Raw genomic sequence first — 20,864 nt, 5'->3', positions numbered from 1 at the left:
GAGGCAGGTAAAGCCTAGCCAGCGCTTTGAAGCAGGGGAGGCCGGAAGCCCAGGCAGGTGCACAAGTGGAAGGAGGAGGGGAGAGGCGCTGAGGGGCAGTGGGGAGGAGTGGAGAGGGGTGGGGGGTGGGGGGAGTGGGAGCTTCTGCTGCCCCTCCTTAGAGAGGAGGAACAGCTGCAAATCTCCTACCACAAGGTGCTTAACCTTTTGGGGACCCTGAGCCCTAGGGACCCAGGGCAGCTAAGGATCCCAGGGAAATGCACGTGTCCATACACATACCTACAACTGGGATTCAATTCTAGGGGTTCGTGCTCACCCCCAAAGCCTCTAGAGTCCCCAGCTTAAGTTGCTACGATGCCACTTTATTTTAAGTCTCTGTGTCTGTATCTAGACGCACAGCTGGATGCATAGCCACAGCCACTGATCCAGATCGTGAATCCAGACAGCGATACCCCCAAACTCAACAAGATCATCTCTGGGGAAGAAGAAAGATTTTCCATTTCGTTTTGTCTGCTTTTTTTATAATTTGGAATTTTACGAGTACATATGACTTTGGTCATAAATCTTTACGGAAAAATACGCAGATGTCTTAGAGCCCCCAATAAAGCCATCTGCATTTGATTTGGGAAACTCTTATCTTAGAAGCCTCCAAGGGTCCTCTGTTCCATACCCTCTGCTTTCAGACCTCTCAGCTCATTTTGATCACGCACTCCCTAGGTGCCAGCCCCCTTTTCTGAAAGCGTCTCAGCTCCTGTGCTCCTTTGGTGGTTTGTACCCCCATGGGATGGGTAGAAACACCGAGGCCCAGAGAGGTGAGCAGCGGGTCTAGGGCACCCGCAGTGGGGAGGCTCCGCTGGGTCCTGCTGATTATGAGTCCGGAGCTATTTCAGTCGCCCACCGATGTTTTGGTTGGAAGGGCTGGGCCCAGATCTGAGATGAAAGGGAGTGTCTGGGAGGCCATGCCCGTGGTGTGGGCAGGAGTCCGGCACAGCAGGACAGGCAGGGGTCTTGCCCTGACAGCCCCCTTGTTCCTGGCATGGTGACCTTGCAGGGACAGACCCTCGGTCACCAGATGTTCAGTAGGGGCAGGTGACAGTAATAAAAGGTGAGGGACCCAGTGACTTTGGAAGAATGGTCCATTCATGGTGCCTAGTTTAACAGTCTGGAGACCAGATCCCTGTTCTGACCCTGCTCCCAATTTGCTGTGCAACAAGGAACAAGTTTCTTCCCCTCTCTGGGCCTGTTTCTCCATCTGTAAAACGGGGCGTTGCAGTGGGCCCGTGGCTCAGAACTGGGGTGGCCATGAGAAGGACCAGGGCAGCTCACCCCCAAAGCCACTCCTCTCCCATGTCCCAAATCAGGAAAGTGCCCATGTCTGCACGCTTTGCAAAAGCACCAGGGTGATCTGGGACACACACTTTTGCTGTCCTGGCTCATGGATCTTTCCATCTCCTACATTCTGCATTGCATCCTCCTTCCCGGACCACGCCAGGATGGCACTGCAATCCAGCTGCACCACCGGTACCCCCCAGAGAAGCACAGAGAGGGTAACGGCCCCCCTGGTCACACAGCAAACTGAGCAAGGACTCAAAAGGTAGATCCCAGTGTCTGGAGAACAGCCATGCCTGTTGTCCCGAAGAGACCTCCTAGCCAGGAGAGAAAGTTCCCTAATGCAGGGAATAGAAGAGGAGGGGAATCATTTGTCACCAGATAAGCCATATCAGCTTATCTCTGAAGACCAATAACCACAGCCCCGGGGCTCTGATTCCAGGCGTAAACAGAGCTTCTCTGGCCCTCCCCCTCCTCCAGAGTAGCCTCCACTGGAGGTAGTCCCTATCCTCGCTGGGACAAAGCCCAGCCTCACCAGAGCGCTGGGTTTGGACTTCTCTCCTCCGGCGCACACGTGCCCAGAGCATCAGAGCTCCAAGGGTCCTTGCCTTCCACATCACCCCAGAAGCTCCTGCTCAGAAAGCCAAGGCTCCGAGGAACTCACTTTGAAAACCACTAGACCAGCTGTGCCTTGCCATTGTTCCGACAAAAGGGCAAGAACCAGAGAAATTAAGTGGCTTGTTCAGGGTTTCACAGCAGTTAGCACCAGAGCCCAGGGCCTCTCGGTGGAGGCCACTGCACGGGGTCTGAATTCCACCCCTAGCCCCCATACTGCCGTGCCTTTGCCTCTGGGCTTTATTTCTCCTTGCTGCGACAAGGACCTTTCCCAGGAAGATGGCCAAATCTGTGACCTCTGTCAAGTCTCAAGATCCCGGCAGGTGCTCATGGGCGCTGGGAGCCCGGGTGGTTGTGGGGGGTGCTGGCTGGAGCCACAGTGTCCCCTGGGCCTGGATCTAGGGTTCCTGAAGAATGGGGGCTGGTGTTGGCGGCTGCAACTGTCCCGATGGGACAGGAAGAGCGGCCGAACTTGTGCTCTTCAGGCCTCTGAGGGTAAAGGTCTTGGGGTCCTATAGACACTACTAGGAGAAAACCCTCCTCTCCAAATCTCTCTGAGCCTCAGTTTCCCCCTCAGTGAAATGGAACTTCAAAAAAAAAAAAAGCATGCATCACATTAAGCACAAAGGGTGACGGGGGCAGGGATGGACAAGCGCCAGACTTCCCACGCCCTCACCCCAGGCTTCCTGAGCTCCTGGAAGCAAGACTTCAACCTGCGTGTTTTGCTCCTCTATGGATGTAACTGCCAGCAAACCGAACCAGAATTACCTTTCCCTCCTCTGCGCTCACTCATGCCACACTTTCTGGACCTCAGCTTTTCCATCTGTAAAATGACCAGATGAGCTCTAAGGCCTGTTCAACTCTGCCTCACCCTTTGGGATCTCGGCCTGGAGTCCTCAGATTCCAGGGTCAGGCTAGCTGTCCCAGGAGCCAGCCACAGGCTCAGCACGCCAAGGCATCTAGTAAGTGGGGAGAGGGGGACTGGGAACAGTGCCTCCTCCCTGCCTCTCCTCCCTCTCAGGCAGGGACCTCTCCTCGACATCTCTCCACCCATCCTCTGCTCTCCACCCCCTCTGTACCTTTCTCCTGCTCCCCTCGCAGCACTCACCTCCTAGCGGGCCTCCCACACCCTCCAGTCCCTTCTCCAATTAGTCCATCACTCGCCTGCTGAAGTCTCTTGTTGGCTCCCCACCACACTTGGAGCAAGTCTCAACTTCTTAACTCAGCCAGGAGGTGCCCAGCACCTGGGCTCTAGGGGTACGAACCACCCCCCCCAGGGCAGCAGGCTGCAGGAAGCTGGCTTATGAGACAGCTGTGGGATGAACAGATGAAGAGCCAAAATGCCTTCAAAGCACTTCCAAGTCTTTCCAGCCAGTGCCTAGACCTAACTTCTATTTCAACGGAATGGGGACCAGCTCTCCTTGGTGTCCCATACCCTCTCCAGCCTCCTCTACACCTGGAGGAGGTTTCTGCCATCTCCTTCAATCCCCAGATAGGGCTCACCCTGACCTTCCCCACCCCACCCACCAAAGCTGGGAGGGGACAGAACTCACCCGGGGAGGAATGACCCTCCACATATCTAACAGTGTCTGTTGGGTCACCAGAACTGGCTCTGTTTCTGCCTTCTTCCCCTGGCCTTCTGTTCAATGAGGAGCCGCCCTCAGGGCCCACTTCTTTTACATCAGGAGGGATGCCATTCATTTGCGCCTGGCTCAGGACCTGTCCCCCACCCCACCCCAGCCCAAATGTGCTGATTACTTATAGATTTACAGCCTCTATTACTTCTCAAGTCACAGGGGAGTGGCCTTGGAGGAGAAGAGGAGGTGGAAGGGATTGGAGAATACTATTTATCCAGCCTCCTAATGTGCCCCAGCTTATGAAAGACACTTCCCCAGGCACTTTGCAGGTATCATCATCGGTGGGACGGTTTTGTGGGATCACTGAGACTCCAGGGGCACCTCATTCAAAGTTGCCCAGATCTTTCAGGCTGGGGAGGGGGTTCCTCTGTCACCTTCATCCCCCTTCTGCCCAGCACCCCTAACTCAAGCACCTTTCCTAGAGCATCTCAGAGGAATGGCCTCTGCCCACCAGGTGTCCCCATCACACACCCGCAGGTGGCCACACTAGACCAGCTCCCCAGGTTCACAGAGGAGAACAGCTGAGAGCCAGAGCCTCGTGCCCAAGCCACTGCCACGCTGCTCAGCGACAGATACACCAGTCTCACCGGCCGTGACTTTCTCCTTTCCCCCTGCCCACCCCGCACCCCACTCCTCCGCGGGCCGCCCGCCCGGGGCAGCTGACCCAGCAGAACCCCGGGGACGAAGCCCTCCGCCGCCAGCTTCCCTCTCCTGCAGCTTGGGTTTTGTTGTGGGGTTTTGTGCGTCCTGTTTTGTTCGGTCTCCCCGCCCCTTCCCGCGCGGGGCCGCCCCTCCCCCCTGCCCGGCGCCCCCGTCCCCCTCCCCCCGGGGCTCCCAGCGTGCCCGCTCTTGACTTCATCCACTAAGTCAATAGCCCGGGCGCGGGCGGCCGGCTCCCCCCGCTCCGCCCGCCCCGCGCCGCCCCCGGTTTTCTTCTCGGGATAATGGGGGCTCTTTGTGGCCTAATCAGCCTCCTGAGGGGCCGGGAGGCCGGGAGCGCTTCCCCCGCGGCCGTCGGTGAAAATGAAAGCGGGATTAGGCCGGGGCCTCGGCCCACACCATAGGAAAGCGCCACCAGGCATTCGCCCCTTCAAAGCCCCTTTCGGGGGTTTGGTTACTTTATTTCTAAAGTTGTTTGTATTTCTAAAGTGGCCATTGAGGCGCGAGCGGGAACTGCGCGGGGGAGGGGGGTGCGCGGCCCGGGGCTGGGGGGGGGGGGAACCTCCTGGAGCCTCCCTCTCCCCCTCCTGGGACCCGCTGACCAGTTTCCAAGGAGCCTTCCCGGCCCTTATTTCCTCCTGCCTCAGGAGGTGGGGAGGGGCTGTTATCCCCACTAATCCGACGGGGAAACTGAGGCTCGGGCCCCGGAAGTCACGGAGGAGGAGCTCCTCGGCTGAAGTTGAGTTCCCAGCATTCAAACCCACCGCGCAGCCAGAAGGGGGAAAGGTGTTTTTGTTTGTTGGCTTGTTTGCTTTTAGCAGGTGGCGGCCAAGGCGCCTTTCCAGCGCTAATGGCCCCTGGGGCACAGCTCTGAGAGCGCCAGCCACACTTTGTCGTGTCACCTGTATAGCCCATTGAAGGGAAAGTCCCAACCTGAGCACAATTCGACTCCGGAGAGAGGAAAGTTGTCCACACCCATTTATTAAACAAAGTTCCAGAGCCTCTTTTCTTAGGGTTCACTCCCAGCACCTCCAATCAATCCCAGAAACGCCAGTGCGATAATTCAGAATCTTCCCGCATCACCAAAGATAGGAGAGGGCAGGCATTTGCTGCCAGCCGGAGGGACCATAACAGAGGAAGGGATATAGACTGGGGGGAGGGGGCAAGAAGCAGCAGAAGAAAGCAGAGGGGCATCTCCTAGCTGCACCTTTTCTCACACACACCTACATTGGAATTTCTTTTTCTCTATCAGACTTTTGATTCTCTGAAGAATAGTGTGAATCTGACTCAAGAAGTCCAGGTAAGGAGAAAAAATTGCGAGGATGAGGAGCATGGGGTGGAGGGGGTGGACAAGGGGTGGGAAGGGCTCGTGCAAAGGCAGGCTGGAAAGTTCCAGGTTCCTCCTTCTGCCACTGGACCAACAGTGGGAGCTGGTTCTATCCTTACAAGAGAGTGCAGGGGAAAGAAACCCTCTTCTGCAGGCTTCCACTGGGAATGAGAGAGTTCTAGAGGGTTCCTTAGAACCTCCCCGCCCCCCCGACCCCTACCAACCCCAAAGTTCTTGCTCTGGAGGCGATCTCTGAATCTGATTTTTGTGCAGCTCAGATAAATCCAGCGTGGACTACAGGGCAGGTAGGTTTCTGGGGAACTGAAGGGCTTGATCCCAGATACACGATCTCCACGCAAAAGTGTACACAACACGCTACCCCAACACAGGGCATCCCCCAAAACTTCCCCAATGTTGCCTTCTTTTCATTTTTCCCAAGTTGCCTAGAGACCCACAACTGTAATTCGAACCAGGAGCGGACCCTCTCCACCTGTTACCCCAAAGGCTGGCAACCCGGGTAGGGTCCTAGGGAAAGGCAGCTACCCCCTCGAATGGGGCTCTGCTGGGTCTGGGTCCCACGGAAAAGACCCCAGAAAAGTTCAGGGTGGAGTTTTCCAAGCTACTTCTTGGGCCGACGCCCCACCCCTTTTTCTGTCCCGTCCTGGGGTCTGTTTGATCTCTTTGCGGGCGGCAGACAAAGAGCACAGTGAAGGGGAGAGGCTCAGGAGCCCAGCGGCCTGGCCACTCCTTCCTCCTCCTCTCAGCTCAAACCCAGGGTGCTTCCAGGCCCTGTCGGATGCCTGTGACTCCCGAAGCCGGGTTGGGAGCTGCCTGCCAAATCCGGCTCTGCCCCCAGACGTATCCTGTTGTTGCACACACACGCGGACCTGCACAAACACACACAGGCAACACTCACAAGCACCAAAACATACAGGCAGCCTGGCAAGGGGGCAGGCGCACACAGAGATGCAGGTGAACACACGCAGACACATATGTACTGCGGCAGGCCTGTTCATCGTGGGCTTGGTTATTTCCTGTCTCAACCACCTGGCTCAAAACTCTCTGAAGGCAGGGGCCTTCCTGATGTCTCAGGTCCTCCTGGGCACCTAACACAATGCCTGGCACATAGTAGGTGCTCAACAAAATTTCACAGACTGAAGAAACTCACTCTTTGAAACAAATTTCTTTTTCTTTCTTTCTTCCTTTTTTTTTTTTTTTTTTTTTTGGTGGGACAGACAAAAGGAGAACACAGCATTTGTATTCATTTCATTCTCAGAAAGGGCGCTTCCAACAAATGAATGGGAGGGGGGCTCTGCTGCCTCTGTTTTGGAAAGGGGAAGAAACAGCAAGGGCCAGATAGAGGGCAGGCTTTCAGCCTCAAACTCTCCCCTCTCCCCAATTCTATCTCCTCATCCTGAGCTCCTGGGCTCCCCCTTGGGGATGAGCGCCTCCCCCAAGAGTGTTGGAGTCACCAGGAAACTTGCAAATAGGAGGTTCCTAAGGGGGTGTGGCCTCTAGAGGCCCAGAGACCCCTTTATACTGTCGGCACAATTCTGTCTGTATGGACTTGTGTGGTTGGCCAGTTTTTTTCTCCATTCAATCCAATTCTCCAAGGGGTCTAGGGTCCCCCCAAAAGACAAGAATCTCTGACTCAGTCCAGTTCTCTGGCTTTCATGGGAGAAAACTGAGACCCAGGGAAATTGAGCAAGTTGTCCAGGATGACGTTGCTCATGAGTTGGGGGCAGGATAGACACTAGAACGCTTCCTTCCCGAGCCCATCACAACGCACTCTGCCCCTCCGGATGCCTCCTGCCTAGCACAGCTGGCTTCAGATGGAGACAAGGCAAGCCTTAGGAGGAGGGAATGGGACTTGCAGCTGCTAGGAACCTGTGGGTGGGAGCTGGGCCCAGAGCAGCACAAAACCTTCAGCTCTCCAGGGTTGCAGCCTCGCCTTTACTCACCCTCCATTCTGCAGTGTGGGAAGCCAGGGAGTGCGGACGCTGGACTGCACACCATCCCTTCCCAAAGCTGAGAACTTAGAGGGGCTGCTGCTAAAACCCGGAAGGCAGCGAGCCCCGCTCTCCAGGCAGTGAAACCCCGACAGGCCTGTTTATTTAGCAGCACCCTGAATAAGGGTTCCCCGCCCGCCCCCCTCCTTGTTCCTAGTCCCAACCGGGCCAGGCTCTCCCGCCAGCCCCTTCCCAGCGCCCCGGGTTGAGCGCGGAGCTCAGGCCCCCCGCCTCGGGGTCGGCCTCCCTCCCGCTCCGCCGGCCCGCCTTGCTCGCCTCTAATTAAGCGGCGGGATCGCAGCGAGCCGCCGGGCCGCGCTGTAATATGATGAACTGCCTTTGTGCCAGTGTCACTGAAAGCGCTTCTGATAAGGGGAAGCCGCCGAGGATCAAAAGGACGACAGCGGCTCGCCCGCCTCCCGCCGCCGCCCGGCTTTGCGCGCTCGCCCTCTCCGCCCGCGCTCTCCCGCGGGCTGTCTCCAGGTCCCGCGGTTTCTCCTGATCTGCCTGTCCCAGGCCGGCCTTTCGGTGACTCTGCGTCCTTTCGTCTTTCTTTCTGCTACTCCGTGCCCCTCTCAGTCCCTCCGCGTTTCTCGGCGTCCTCAACCGCTCTAGGCAGTTTCTCTCAGGCCCGCGCTCTTTCTCACTCTTCAGTTTTCCAGCGCGCAGCGTTCTCCCCCTCTCCCCCCATTGCCGGTCTCCTCCTTTCTGACTCTCTCTCGTGCCACCTCTGTGGCTCGGCATCTCCCCAGTCTCTGCCATCCCTCCCTTGATCTCAACCTGGGCTCAGGCCCAGCGCCCAACCAGGGCCCCAGAGACCAGATCTTGGACCATTAGCTGACCCGCAGTCTCAGGGCAACGGCCGGATCTTTCCTCAGCAAGGTTGCAGAGCTCTGCAGCACCTCCAAACCCACCCTCACTCAGCTGCCCACCAGAGTGCCAGGCACGAGCGCCCCAGGCACCCGGGAATGCCCCTGGGGCCTCCTTGTAGCATGACTTGGGGCGCACACACTTCCCCTCATCCCTCCTGAAGCTGCAGTGTGGGGAAGCCTTTCTTCTCCCCCGGGGCTGAGGTTCCAAGTGCAGCCGACCCCCCTTTAGCATCCCCTTCCCTACACCCCTTCCTTTGGCCCCCACCTCCCCTTTGCCCTCGACCCTTTCTCTTCCTCCTCCAGGCCCCTCCCCTTCACGGGCTCCCGGTCCCCTCTGCGCTCTCTCTCTGGACTTCTTCTCTCCCTGGCCTCTGCCTACCCCGCTTCACCGCTCTGTTCCCCCCACCCCCACCCCACTTTGTTTGAAGTTTTGGAGAGATCTATCTACTAATGGCAAAGTTTCCCCCTTAGGTCACCGTTCTGCCTTGATTCGATTTGGGAAGGCAAGTTCCCTCCCTCCCTCTGCCCGACCCCAGCCGGGGCCAATTGCTCCAGAGCAGGTCAGAAAGCGCTGACCCCACTTCCACCTTTTCCTCTTTCAGCCAGAGTTGGGGGGAGGGGGAAAAAGAAGGCAGGCATAGGACAGCAAAAACTGAGGGGGGCAACCCAACCTTCCAATCCGCTCTTATCCCCATCCCCAACTGGGTTTCCTAATTACCTCATTAGTCTGGGATGGGAGAGGGAGAAGAGCTATTTTTCTGGAATTCCTGGAATGTGCCCCCCATCTTAGTCATGGCCTTCAAGGCCCCAAAGCCGCTGGAGCATCTCCCCTTTGGGGTTTCTCTTCGGTGCTCTTAACTGTAGGAAGGCTTCCCCTCACCAGGCACTTCTAAGTCTCTTCTGTGAGTGTGAGTTCTGTCTGGCTTTAGGAGAACTGCCGGGGGCCAGAGCCAGGGACCTTGTACATTTCGTGTTTCCATAGATGCCCATTAGGAAAGAAGCCCTCATCAACTTTGCCCATGATGGCAAATGGGAACTCCAAAGAGGCAACCTGGAAGGAAATCTCATTTGCTCAGCCCTCTCTCCCTATGTAAAAATATATATGTTTTTATATAATATTTATATAAAACGTATGTGACAACTATCATTTTCAGAAAGACATTCTTAAAAAAAAAACCCCAAATAATCACCTTACTGCTTTAAGGCTACTGTTATATGTGCTTTTAAATCCTTCCATGTAAATTCCACTGAAAAATTTGGAAAGCTGTGAAAGGGGAGGGGGCGGCGGGGGTGGGGGGAGGTTAATCCGGGTTTAACGCCGCGATGCCGTTTTAGGACCAGGGTTAGCCTGATTGCCTTATCTCTTCCCAACATTTGAGACGCCCATATTTCACCCAGCCAAATAGCTCCGAGAGCAGCACAGATGGCTGCCGTGGTCGCGCCTCAGGAAAATGTGTTATTAATATCTAAATAACTTCCCAATACTGTCTGGTAAATCTCCCCTCCACCATTCCAAATGATGAATTCGTTTGAAGTCTTCCCCCAGCCTCATCTTTTCAATGTCCCTCTCTCTCTCTCTCTCCCTCTTCTTCTTCTTAGCCAGGCTTATTTCAAACTGGTAAATATCTAATTCCTTTCACGGCTGTGCCGCGCACACGAGTCTTTTAGGTACAAACGCCTGGAAACAGCCAGTGTGTGGCGGTGCGTGCCCCGAGGTGAACATAAAACCCGCACGCCTTCGCGGCAGGGGACCCCACCCCGTTTAGAAACGCGTTTGGGAAACTAGAGCTGAGCGGGAACCTCAATCTGGGAGCCCAGTCCTTCCCCTGCAGACCCTGGGGACCCTCTCCGGGTTCCCCCGTGGAGTCCCAAAGGCACCCCCCACCCCAACGCGCAGCTCTTCCGCGGCTTCTGGCCCCCTACTGCACCCCCAGCTCTCCAAAGTCTTCCCTCGATCTCTGGGGGCGGATAATTACCCTCCGCTCGCCCGTTCTCCCTTGTTTCGAGTTTGTTTGCTAAATGTCTTGAATTAGATTATGTTCGTTCATTCCCCCTCCAACCTTATCTCCTTCTGTCTCTACTCTCCTTGCCCGTCACACTCAATTTAGGCACGAGTTTATCTGGCAAACAGTTTGCCGACTTTGTTTATTTACCGCGGGTTCCGGGGCTGCGAGCGCGCGCGCGAGCGCCAGTGTTTGCCTTTGTAATACTTATCTCATTGTTGTTGTTCGTTAGTCTCAGCTCCCTCCTTCCCCGCTCTCTTCTTCGGTTGGGGGGATGGAGGGAAGAAAGGGGGAGTCTTGTCAGCCCAGTGTGGGCTCGCCCCCTCTCCGCTCACCCCATCCCCCCACCGCCGGGGCGCGGCGGAGCCCTCGCCCCCCTCCCTCTCTCCCTCTGGTCTCACTGAATATCCACCACTGAGCGCAGCCTAAAGCCGGGGAATTGCCTGACACCCTCCCATCTTCCTCCGAGCCCCCATTATGCGAAGCTGATCCCACTCTGAACAGCCTCAAATCCCGCCTGGACTCTGTTTGATTAGATTGCCAACCCGGGGTAATCCTCTGATTTGATGAAGTGTCAATTACCTTTCTCTAAACACACATTTACAGAGGAGGGAACTTGTTGGTTTAAATCAATGCAGATTGTTTCTTGATAAATGGACTATCTTCGTCCCCTCCCTCGCTCCCTCTTCCCAGGCCCCTCTCCCTCTGCGCCTCCTCCCCTTCCCTCTGCCGCTCGCCTATCCGGTAAACAATGCCCTTTCCAGGTGTGAAGCCGGGGGGGAAAAAAAAAACGGTGTGGGCTGAGGGGAGCCGTGCCCCCCTTCCCCTATTCATGCGCTCCCCCGGAGCCTAATTAAATTTGGCAGGTCCTTGTACACACAATCAAAACAGCTTCCTCCAGTGTAGCGAACGACCGAAAACCGCATTAGCAGCTAGCCGCGCTGCCAAATTAAATTGTTTCCCACCTCCTTTTACAAGTGTCTAAAACCGACACTTCGGGCGCTCCCCTCCTTTCCGAGCCTTCTCCGTCATCTCCCACTCCACACCTGTAAGTTTGCTGCTTTAAAAATAAATGAAGGAAAAATGCAAAGAAACACGTATCTGCCTCACACACACCACCTTCGGCCCCCACCCCAGATGGTCTTTCATACCGAAGAGGTCGGCAAATTCTCGGATGGACTTTGACAATGGCACTTTCCCCCATAGGAGAAATCCATGCTCTTCTTCTTCTTTTAAATCTTGTGGACCCCCCCCCTTATTTCATATTAATTGTGACCTCTTTGGGCGTTGTACCCTAGAGGCCCAGGTGCAGCCCCATGTCTGATCCGGTCAGTTTCAGCGTAAGTCTGTACATTGTCAGTTGCATGAGGCTTTGGTGTTCTTATTGTTTATTGCTGTTGTTATTGCTTTTTTTTTTTTTTTCTTATTTCTTCACACTGACTCCCCTTAGCTCCCACAGAGAAATGGTTTGACTTTTTGCAAACCCCTATCAAATTTCCCACCAGTGTCTCCCTGGGCTCAAGCTAGGAAAATCTTTTTCTTTCCCATCTGTCCTCAGATCCTTTACCGGTTGGGTCTCTGGCCTGTGTCTCCCCTGATCCACCGAGAAAGGGTGAGGAGAAGAGAGTCCAAGTGGATGAGGGCAAGGAACTGTCCATTTCCCTCTCCAGGTGAGCAGAGCACGGCTGGAGCCCCTATCCGCCGCGGTCTGAAATTCTCACAACCAACAATCCTAATAACTCAGTCTTAACAAGGATAAGAGCAAAAAAAAAAAAAATATATGGAAAGCCTCATGAATATCAGCCCAAGGGGAGCAGGAGTGAGCTGTTCAGAGATGAAAGTGCACAGAAATAAAAGCTCAATTTAATCTGCTTTAAAACCCTTCAACTTAACGTTTGTGCTTCAAACTCTGAGAGTGAGGACTGATTGCGGATAAATAGTTTCTTACCATGCCTGGGAGCTATAACACCCTTCTGCAACACAGTTTCCTATTCAGCAGTCCCAGTTTTCATTACCAGCTCTAATAAGTCTTAACATTATTAAATGCCAAGCAGACGATAGGGAAAAACGGACTCAGGGAGGGATCTCTCTTTAGCGCTTAAAGAGGAGAGCTCTTAAACCCCTTCTTGGAAGGCTCCCTGCCATGAGAGGGGCAACCCCCGGAGAAAGCATTTGTCAAGAGCGAGAAACCAAAACAAAGTTTGTGTGTGTGCACCCCTCCCCCTGCTCTGCCCTTTGAGGCATCTCTGCCTCTCCCCACCTGGTCGACTTGGGTGGAGGTTAGGAGGTCTTTTCACCTTTAACTTGGCCATGAAGCTGATGGCTGGGGCCTGGGAGAGAGAGGAGAGGTTCCAGCTGCGTGGTTCACCGGGATGCCTGCCTCCTGGCCCAGGTGCTCAGGGGGCTGATAATGTTTTGTCCCCCGGAGGGACAGGAGAGCCCTCCCTCATCCTCACTGTCAATCTGCCCGTTCACACCCACATACAATCACCCTGCACACCCACGCAGAACCCCACTTGCAGAGAATACGACCCACGGCATAGTGATCCAAAGACCCACGGGCAAACAGCCACACAGAGTCGCACGCGCTTACACAGCCATCCAGCCCACAGTCCCAGCGCCCGACGTGCCCACTGTCACTCAAAACCTGCCAGGCTCTCTGGATCCCAGACCCACGGATTCCATTTCGTTTCTGCAGCTCTTCTCCAGACTGCGCTCCCGGGCTCTCTGCCTCCCCGTCTGGAAGTCTGGAAGCACCAGGCTCCTCCTAACCCCTTGGAGATTTGGAGCTTCCTGGTTCTGCTGCAGGGAAATCCTCTCTCCAGCGAAGCTGCCTGTGAGCTGGTTTTGAAAGCCCTGACCGACGCCAGAAGCACCCGAACTCCCTGGAGCCAAAGGGATCCCCGAAGTACATGCTTTCTATCCCCTTCCTCTCCTTTCCTTCTTTCTCAGAAGAGACTGTTTTGCTTCCTCACAGACTGAGCTGGACAAACCCCCGCCGCACACACCCCCACTCTCTCTCTCTCTCTCTCTCTGTCTCTCTCTCTCTCTCACACACACACACACACACACACCCTAAAGTCTCTCCAAATAAAACCAAACCCCCTTCTGCCTCTCCCCAGTACTTCTCAGAAACGGTGTCTGCTGTGTGGTATTTCGCCAGGAAAGATCATTTCAAGTTCAATGTGCCCCACCCCACAAAAAAGAAGTCCAACCAAATCCCTTTCTGATACAAACTGAAGTCAGGAGCGGGTCCCCCCACAGGGGTCCCCAGGGCTCTGGGCTGCCTCCGCCAAGCCAGGGGCTCCTGAGCAGCACGGGGCCGCTTCCCACTGCAGACCCGAGGGCTCCGAGGCAGGCCCGGCACAGCGGGGTGCCAGGCGCAGCTCCGTCCCTTTCTTCCCTCGCCCTTTTGTCCCTGGCGGGACTGGGCTCCACTTGGGGCCCTGAATGTCAATAGCCCGCCCCTTCCCCAGCTCTGGGCTGCTCTCTCAAAGGGGCTGCCCCTGCCCCTCCTCCCACTTTCCCCCTCCACCAGGCCCGTGGGGGCTGGGCCTCCCTGGGTGTTGTCTTTGGAAGCGGGCTTTGTCTGTGAAGTTCATCTTCAAGGTTGGGGAGACTACTGACAAATGGAGAGAGAGACCTGAGCTAGGAGTTCACGCGAGGCAAGGAGAGGGGTACGTTGAGACCCCTCTGGAAAGAAATTCAAGCAAAGCGTGCTCTTTACAAGTCTCCAGGTTTGGGGCACTCCCCCACTTTTTCCAAAGCTTCCGCTTTGCAGGTCTGCGTGACCACTGTCTTTCCTGTCTCGCTGCCTCCCGGCATGCCCCTTTGTGGGCTCGCTTCTTTTCCCTGGCCAGTCTTTGTGACTCCGGGTCTTCTATTTCTGTTTCTCGCCCCCCCCCCAAACTTAAGGCACACTTACCAAGTCTCAAAGAGAACTTCAAGGGGAGGGGGTAGTGAGGAAGACTTTCCCCTTCTTCCGAAACTTCCCCCGTCAATAAACAAAAGCACACTCCCCTTTCCGGGGTATGCAGGCGCTTGAAAGATAAACGCCTTCCCTAGCCAACCACGAGAAAAAGCGGGGCGTAAGGCTCAGACTCCAACCGGCAGGCAGCCGGGCTGCAAGAGAGGAGAGTGTGGGTGCAGTCGGAAGCTTTCTCCCCGCCTGAGATCCTCCGATCCTGGGCCGAGGGGAACTTGGCCTCAACGACTGGGCCCCACCAGAGGCAAGCGCCTGACTGGTGCACCCACCCTTCTGCACCCACCCGGCACTGTCTCTTCCGGCCCTGGCAACGCGGGGCTGAGGGTTAGGCGGCGGCCCTTGCTAATTTTTATTGATTGCAGCGGTCAGTCAACTGTCAGGCAGGGTTTCAAGGGACCGTTTAGAGAGCGTGTGCGGGTCTGGTTAACAAATTCATTTAGGGAGCCGCAGGCCGGCTCCTCCTTCCTCGCCCCCCGCCCCCTTGTCCAAGCGTCCTATAAATAATAGATCCACACCGGGACGAGCCGCCAAAACGCCTGCCCCGCAGGGCACACGCCCCGGAGTGCTCGGCCAGGCCCTGTGCTCAGGCTTGCGCACTCAGCGGCGCGCAGTGCACCAACCTGCAACCGGCTCCCTGGGGACGCCCAGGCCATCTGCGCCCCGGCTCCGCGCTCTGCCCTAGTCCGGGGCGCACTGAGGGGGGTGCTCTCCGCAAGCCCCGAGGGACTCCCGGCTGCCCCGGGGCCTGCGAGTCCTCCCGCTAAAGTGCTGTCGCTAAACTTGGGCGGCGGAAGCGAACCACTGGCCCCCACTGGCCCGAACTCCCGTGCACGCCGGGAAGCCAGTTTGGCGGTGCAACCCCCCCGGAGGTTCCCTACCTTTGTCGCCCAGGATGCCGTCGATGCTGTGCTTGGCTTTCTTCTCGCCGTCGTCCTCCTTCTTGTCCACTTCATCCTCCTCCTCTTTCTTCCCGAACTTGATTCTGAGCACGCGGCTAATCGAACTCACTAAACCTCAGAAATTCAAAGGCAAAAGAGCAAGTATAAGTTGTTGGGGAAGCGGAGCCTGGCGACCTGGGCCCCTGGGAGAAAGCCAGGCAGTCCCTCCCCACAACACACTGCAAGGGGATTCACACCCACTGACACCTCCCTCCCATTTGAACATCTACATCTGAGTACTGTCGCAGGCTAGGGAAGCTGACTCACCTGGGGCACGCTCACAGTGGCACACTCCTTGCACACACTTGTGCCTAACATGGTCACATCCCCTGGATGCCCTCACTCACACCCACACCCGCTTCCCCAGGACCTTGCCAGAGGCCCTCCAGCCCCTTTGGCTGCCACCTCTCCACTCAGGTGTGTGTCCCCGTCCTGCATGCCTGGATGCCCCCGCACTTGTGCACACGTGCACGTCCACCCAAGGCCGCTTTCTGTCTCACAGGCAGCGTGGTGGACGGCCTCCCACGGCTGGCTGGTGGCACTAACAGAACAGAAAGAGTGACTTGGGGAAAGGGGTCCAGGAGCCCACGGAAATCAGCCCTCCTAGGACGGACCCATCTCTCTAGGCCACTTCTCTGAGAACGCGCCAAGGGAGCTCCTGTTATCACCCAGCCTTACAGGACAACTCTTTGCCCCTTCTGTGCCTCCTTTCTTCTCTCCTTCTGTCCCTCGTTCCTCCTCTCTTTCTTCCTTCTCCTCTCTCTGTCTCTCCTAACTTTCTCTCTTTTCTTTCCTTCTTCCCTTCCTCCATCTTCCTTTCGGTTTTGATTCCCTCCTTTGCCCCAACTCTGCACTCCGGCTCACTTTCCTCCCAACTTTCCTTGGAGCTCCCCACCCTTCCTCACCTTCCGTCTGTCCTGCCTCCTTCCCGGCACAGCCCAGCCTGAGCCAGACTGTGCGTGCCGGCTCCGCTGCCTTCTCACCTGAGGGCACCGTGCTGCGGTCACAGTGTCCGTCCTTCAGCAGCCTGTCCCGGATCTCCCAGCTGAACATGCCGGGATTCTCCCTCTTGTATTCCTCGATCTTTTTCTCCACATCCGGAGTCGCCACCTGCTTCAGAAGTGGAGGTGGGAGAGCAGGAGTGGAAAGATGGGGTGGAGGGAGGGAGACACTTTTAATATCCAACTCCCAAGAGCCCCAGGCCAGGCTGGTGGCTCTGGTTCCCCTGTCCTCCCCTTCCCCCCCTTCTGAGATTGGCTTTAACCTTTTACAAAACCTGTGCCTGGCTCCCAGGAAGGCAGCCGGGTGCATAGGGTAGTGATGGGTAATAAGACAGAACTAATTAGGGCTCTTGGGATCTCCCCACCACCCCGCTCACTATTTCAGGCAAGACTGAGGGGAGATGTCCCCTGGTCTGGGATGATGCTGGGGGTCGGGGCAGATGTAGGGGCAGTCCAGGGGTGATTCATTGGCCTTAAAGTCCTGGGCAACCTGGAACCTCAGTTATCCTATCCCCTAGAAATCCAAATAATGAGCGGGACATCTGGGGGTGAGGACGCTCGCCCCCTGTACTTTCCATAGGAAGCATACAGACACCCCAGTGGTACTGGATGACACAGGGTAGTGAGAGGGGCCACAGCCAGGATCCCCCAGCCGTGGGAAGGCCGACGGCCAGCTCTGCAGCAAAGACACTCACTCTGGGCTTGCTGCCACCGATGGCCCCAGGCCGGATGGACCCAGTCTCCTGGTAGCGGCAGAGAATCTTGGAGACACAGCCGTGGGAGACACGCAGCTGGCGGGAGATGACACAGGGCCGGATGCCATGGTGGGCCATCTCCACTATCTTGTGGCGGATGTGGTTAGGCAGCGGTCGCCCGTTGATGAAGACCCCCCCAAGCTGATTGACCCGGCCTTGGCCAAGTGGCGTGGACACTGGAGAAGGGAGGGGAGATGAGGAAGGAGAGAGGCACTGGGTGAGGATGGGGAAGAGACAGTGAGCACACCCCTTGACTCCAGTTTTATTTGAGCCCCAAGACCCCTGAAAAAGGGTCTGCGAGTTCCCCACATTTGGAGCTGCGGCAGTTCAGTGGTCAGGAAAAAACTGTCAGAGAGCTGAGAGAGGGTCCTGGAAGGATGGAGAGATGAGGCACAGCTGGCTGCTACAGTACCCCAGATGCTGTGTGCCCCCATTCTTATGGTCACACTTTGGGGAATGAGGACACACTCGAGAGGGATCTGATGCTTCTGAGAACAGGAGGGAGAGGGCAGAGCCAAGAAGCTGATGGAGTCTTGGGAGTCTGTGGGACCAGTGGCTCGGTCCCCTAGGATGCAGTTTGGGCTGCAGGTCTGTCTGCCTCGGGTGAGATGTGGCCCTTCTGGTCAGTTTCATGCCCTAAGTGGTCAAGACTGATCCATTTTGGGGGCAGCCAGAAGAGGCTGCTTAATTACCAGTATTCACAGTCCTGGCCTGGGCAGCAAACCTGTCCTACTTAGAATTGAACAGCCGAGGGACTGGTGACACGATGCTGTTGGTTGCTGCCTCTGGGGTCACCTGGCTGTCCCTTGAGGGACTCTCCTTGCTTCCAACCCCTCTCAAAGTTCTAATTTCGTTTTGGGGCGATTTGGGGGAGACGCTCTGCTGTCAGCGAGCTCCCCTATCAAATGCCTATTTGGCTTCAGAAATCCACGGTCTGTCCCTGCAGGCTCGTGAGGGTGGTACACAGATGGGCCAGCGTCTCCCAGTGTGGGTGACTTTGGGAACCAGGGAGACAGGCACTCCGGCTGTATGCTGGGGAGGGGAGAGCTCCTCGGAAGCCTTAATGCAAGGTCTACACAATTTCCTCATAGAAGGTTGGGGGACACCCGGTGCACTAATCCGGCCTCCATCCCCCCAATTTGGGGACCAGGCGGCTGCGGAGATCTGGCAGATTAGAACGATTTCACAGACGCCGGAGTGGAGGGAGCTGCCAGTATAATTGGAAGGGAGGAGGCGAGAAGGGGCTCGGCTGCCCAGCCGTGCTTACCGCCTCCTCCCTCGCGCTCCCGGTCCCCCCACCTCTCTTTGTAAAAGTAGGTGTCTGAAGCCACCCTCGGATTTAATCAGAAATCGTGCGTCGCCAAGTCAGAGTCACTCGGTCTCCGTGGCGGGATATGCCATTAGCGCTCGAGAGCTCTCGAGCGCCCAACTTTATATTCAAGAGCCTCTTTAGCGACCGGCGCTCGGCTCTCCTCAGTATTCTCCGTCATGTTGGGCAAATATTGTTCTAATCCGCTCGCGTCCTCGGCCGCCTGTTTCACTTGCATTCGCTACAGGAGAGTGCTACGGCAAATCCCCGGGCTTGTGCGCTCTCCCGCCTGCGTGGTTGCTTGCGCGCACTTGATCACGGAGCCACTCTCTTCGCCTTCGTCTAATTCAGGGACCCGCGCCATCTCGCTGCCAGTGGGACCCCTCCCTCCCCAGATCACAGGCTGCCTGCCTGTCCATCCCCTCCCCGCCTCCTTTCCCCTTCCTCACGCACAAGGGGCCCATACAATTACAAGAAGAGTAATTAAAAAATGAAAGTGGCACCTATCTCTCACCACTTCTGTATGACACCCTGGGCTCCCCACCCCCAGAAACCCAGTGATCCCTCGGTTGACAGGTTGAAGGCCTTCCATTAGTTTAAAAAGAAAACAAAAGAAAAACGCAGGAAAGGGTCTTGGCAGCGCGCTCCCACCCTTTCCTCCAGTCGGGAACCCGTCCACTGCCAGTCCTCTCTGCTCACCCCGGTGCTGGGTATTGACGGAGGGCACATTACAGAATTCACGTTTTCCCCTTGTCTGGACACCTTGGTGCCCGCTCACCGTCTCTCACAGGAGAGTTGCAGAGTTCTGAAGCGCAAGTGAAAAGTTTGGGGGGGGGGGAATCGTTACTATTTATTATTACAAATGAGTTTGTTTCCAAACCAAAAGGCAGGAGTTTCTTTCTGTCTGGTGCTTTGGAAGAAGCCGATAGCCTTCCTAGTTTAGACATATAAACTATCACTAACATTGCTGGGTATTTCGAAATAAAAGGGATTGGAGAACCATACCAGGAGTGAAAAAAGAACAGTTCCTAACGAGAGTAGAAAGCGCTGTAGCCGGCCAACGCAGAGAGCTGAGAAAGTAACCGGGAGGAAAGTATCTGAAAATAGTGGAAACGAACTGAAATTCGCCAGGACTTGAAATTTACTAGGGGCCGAAATCTGCCGGGAGTTCCGCCCTGCGGGGGAAGGCCAGAGCCCACGCGACCTGTGAAGCCCCGGCCGCCGGTCACTGAAAGCCGCGCAAAAACGGACAAGTGTCGGCCCCGGAAACTTCCAGGGGTCCAGCTCCCGGACTCGGTCCCCAGAAGAGAAGGGGACCCCCTGCCCTCCCGCGCCGCTGCCGCCGCCACCACCCCTGGAGATCGCTGCCTCTCCAAGGACCTCGGGTTCCCGGCGGAGGAGCGGAGGCGCGGCGAGCCCAGGCGCTCTTACCTTCCAGAGGAAATCCCGTGCGGGGATAGTTCTGCCCGGGAGCCGGCCGCATCATCCTCGGTACGGTGCCGGGAAGGGCCGCCATTCTTGCGCACGCCGGGGACGAATCCAGAGTCGGCAAAAATCGCTTCCCGTCCGCTCCCTTTACCCCTGCTGCGATCTCTTTCTTTCCTTCTTCTTCCACTTCTCTTTTTTTAACCTCTTCCCCCTCCTCCCCTCCACACACGCTCCCTACCCCCACCCCCCACCCCCGGCTGCAGTCGAACGCGTCCAGAAGCTGGGGAGGGGGGCGAGGTGGGGGTGGAGGTTGGGGGGAGGGAAGGTGGTGACAAGGAAGTTCAAACAAACAAACACAGCAACCCCAAGTCCGCCTCTGCCCGCTCCGCTCGGCCAGAAGTTGTGCGGGCGGATGCGCCGGGCGGAACCGGGAGGCGAGGCCGGGCGGCCGAGCGGGGCTGGGGGGACGCGGCCGGAGGCAGGGCCCCGGCCTCGGACTGGCAGAGGCGCGCTCTCGCGCTCCGGGCCAAAGTTTCTGCGCCGAGAGGCTGCCGAGTGGATTCTCTTTCGTATTTATTTATATATTTATTCTCGCGCTCGCTCGCTCGCTCCCTCCCCGCACTCCTCTCCACGCCTTTCTCCAGACCACACTCACGACTCCCTCTCACACCAGCTTTCACACCCCGCCCCCACAAGGCTTGGGGAGGGAAGGAGGTGGCTCTCGAGTTTCGGGGCTTGAGGGAAGGCGACAGGGGGTGACGGGGTTGGGAAGAGAAGAGGGGAAGCGAGGGGGCGAGTGATCCGCAGGGTAAGTTGTGCAAAAGTGCTCAACTGGAGTGGGGGGGGGAGGCAGCCAACGAGATCTGATAGGTTCGGACTTTTCTTTTATTCATGAGGAGGGAAGGGGGCCAGGGCTGAAGGGAGCCGAGGACCAATAACGAAAAGAAATCGCCAACGAATATTTTTTTTCCTCTCTTTTTTCTAATCCCCGGCTCG

General features: G+C 56.6%; 1 protein-coding gene across 1 annotated transcript in view; it reads right to left on the bottom strand.

The window, feature by feature from the left end:
- PAX7 (paired box 7) overlaps positions 1-20,001 on the bottom strand; it is a 98,388-nt gene extending 78,387 nt beyond the window's left edge. The window contains 4 exon segments of the mRNA XM_057305214.1: positions 15,316-15,444; positions 16,359-16,488; positions 17,072-17,307; positions 19,872-20,001. Of these exon segments, the coding sequence (XP_057161197.1) occupies positions 15,316-15,444; positions 16,359-16,488; positions 17,072-17,307; positions 19,872-19,956 (580 nt within the window). The 5' untranslated portion in view covers positions 19,957-20,001.
- Between the last annotated feature and the right edge of the window lie 863 nt (positions 20,002-20,864).

Source organism: Ursus arctos, unplaced genomic scaffold (genome assembly GCF_023065955.2).
Source record: "Ursus arctos isolate Adak ecotype North America unplaced genomic scaffold, UrsArc2.0 scaffold_32, whole genome shotgun sequence".
Classification (NCBI taxonomy): domain Eukaryota; kingdom Metazoa; phylum Chordata; class Mammalia; order Carnivora; family Ursidae; genus Ursus; species Ursus arctos.
Note: the sequence above shows the minus strand (reverse complement) of the source record. Positions and strands in the feature narration are given on the sequence as shown.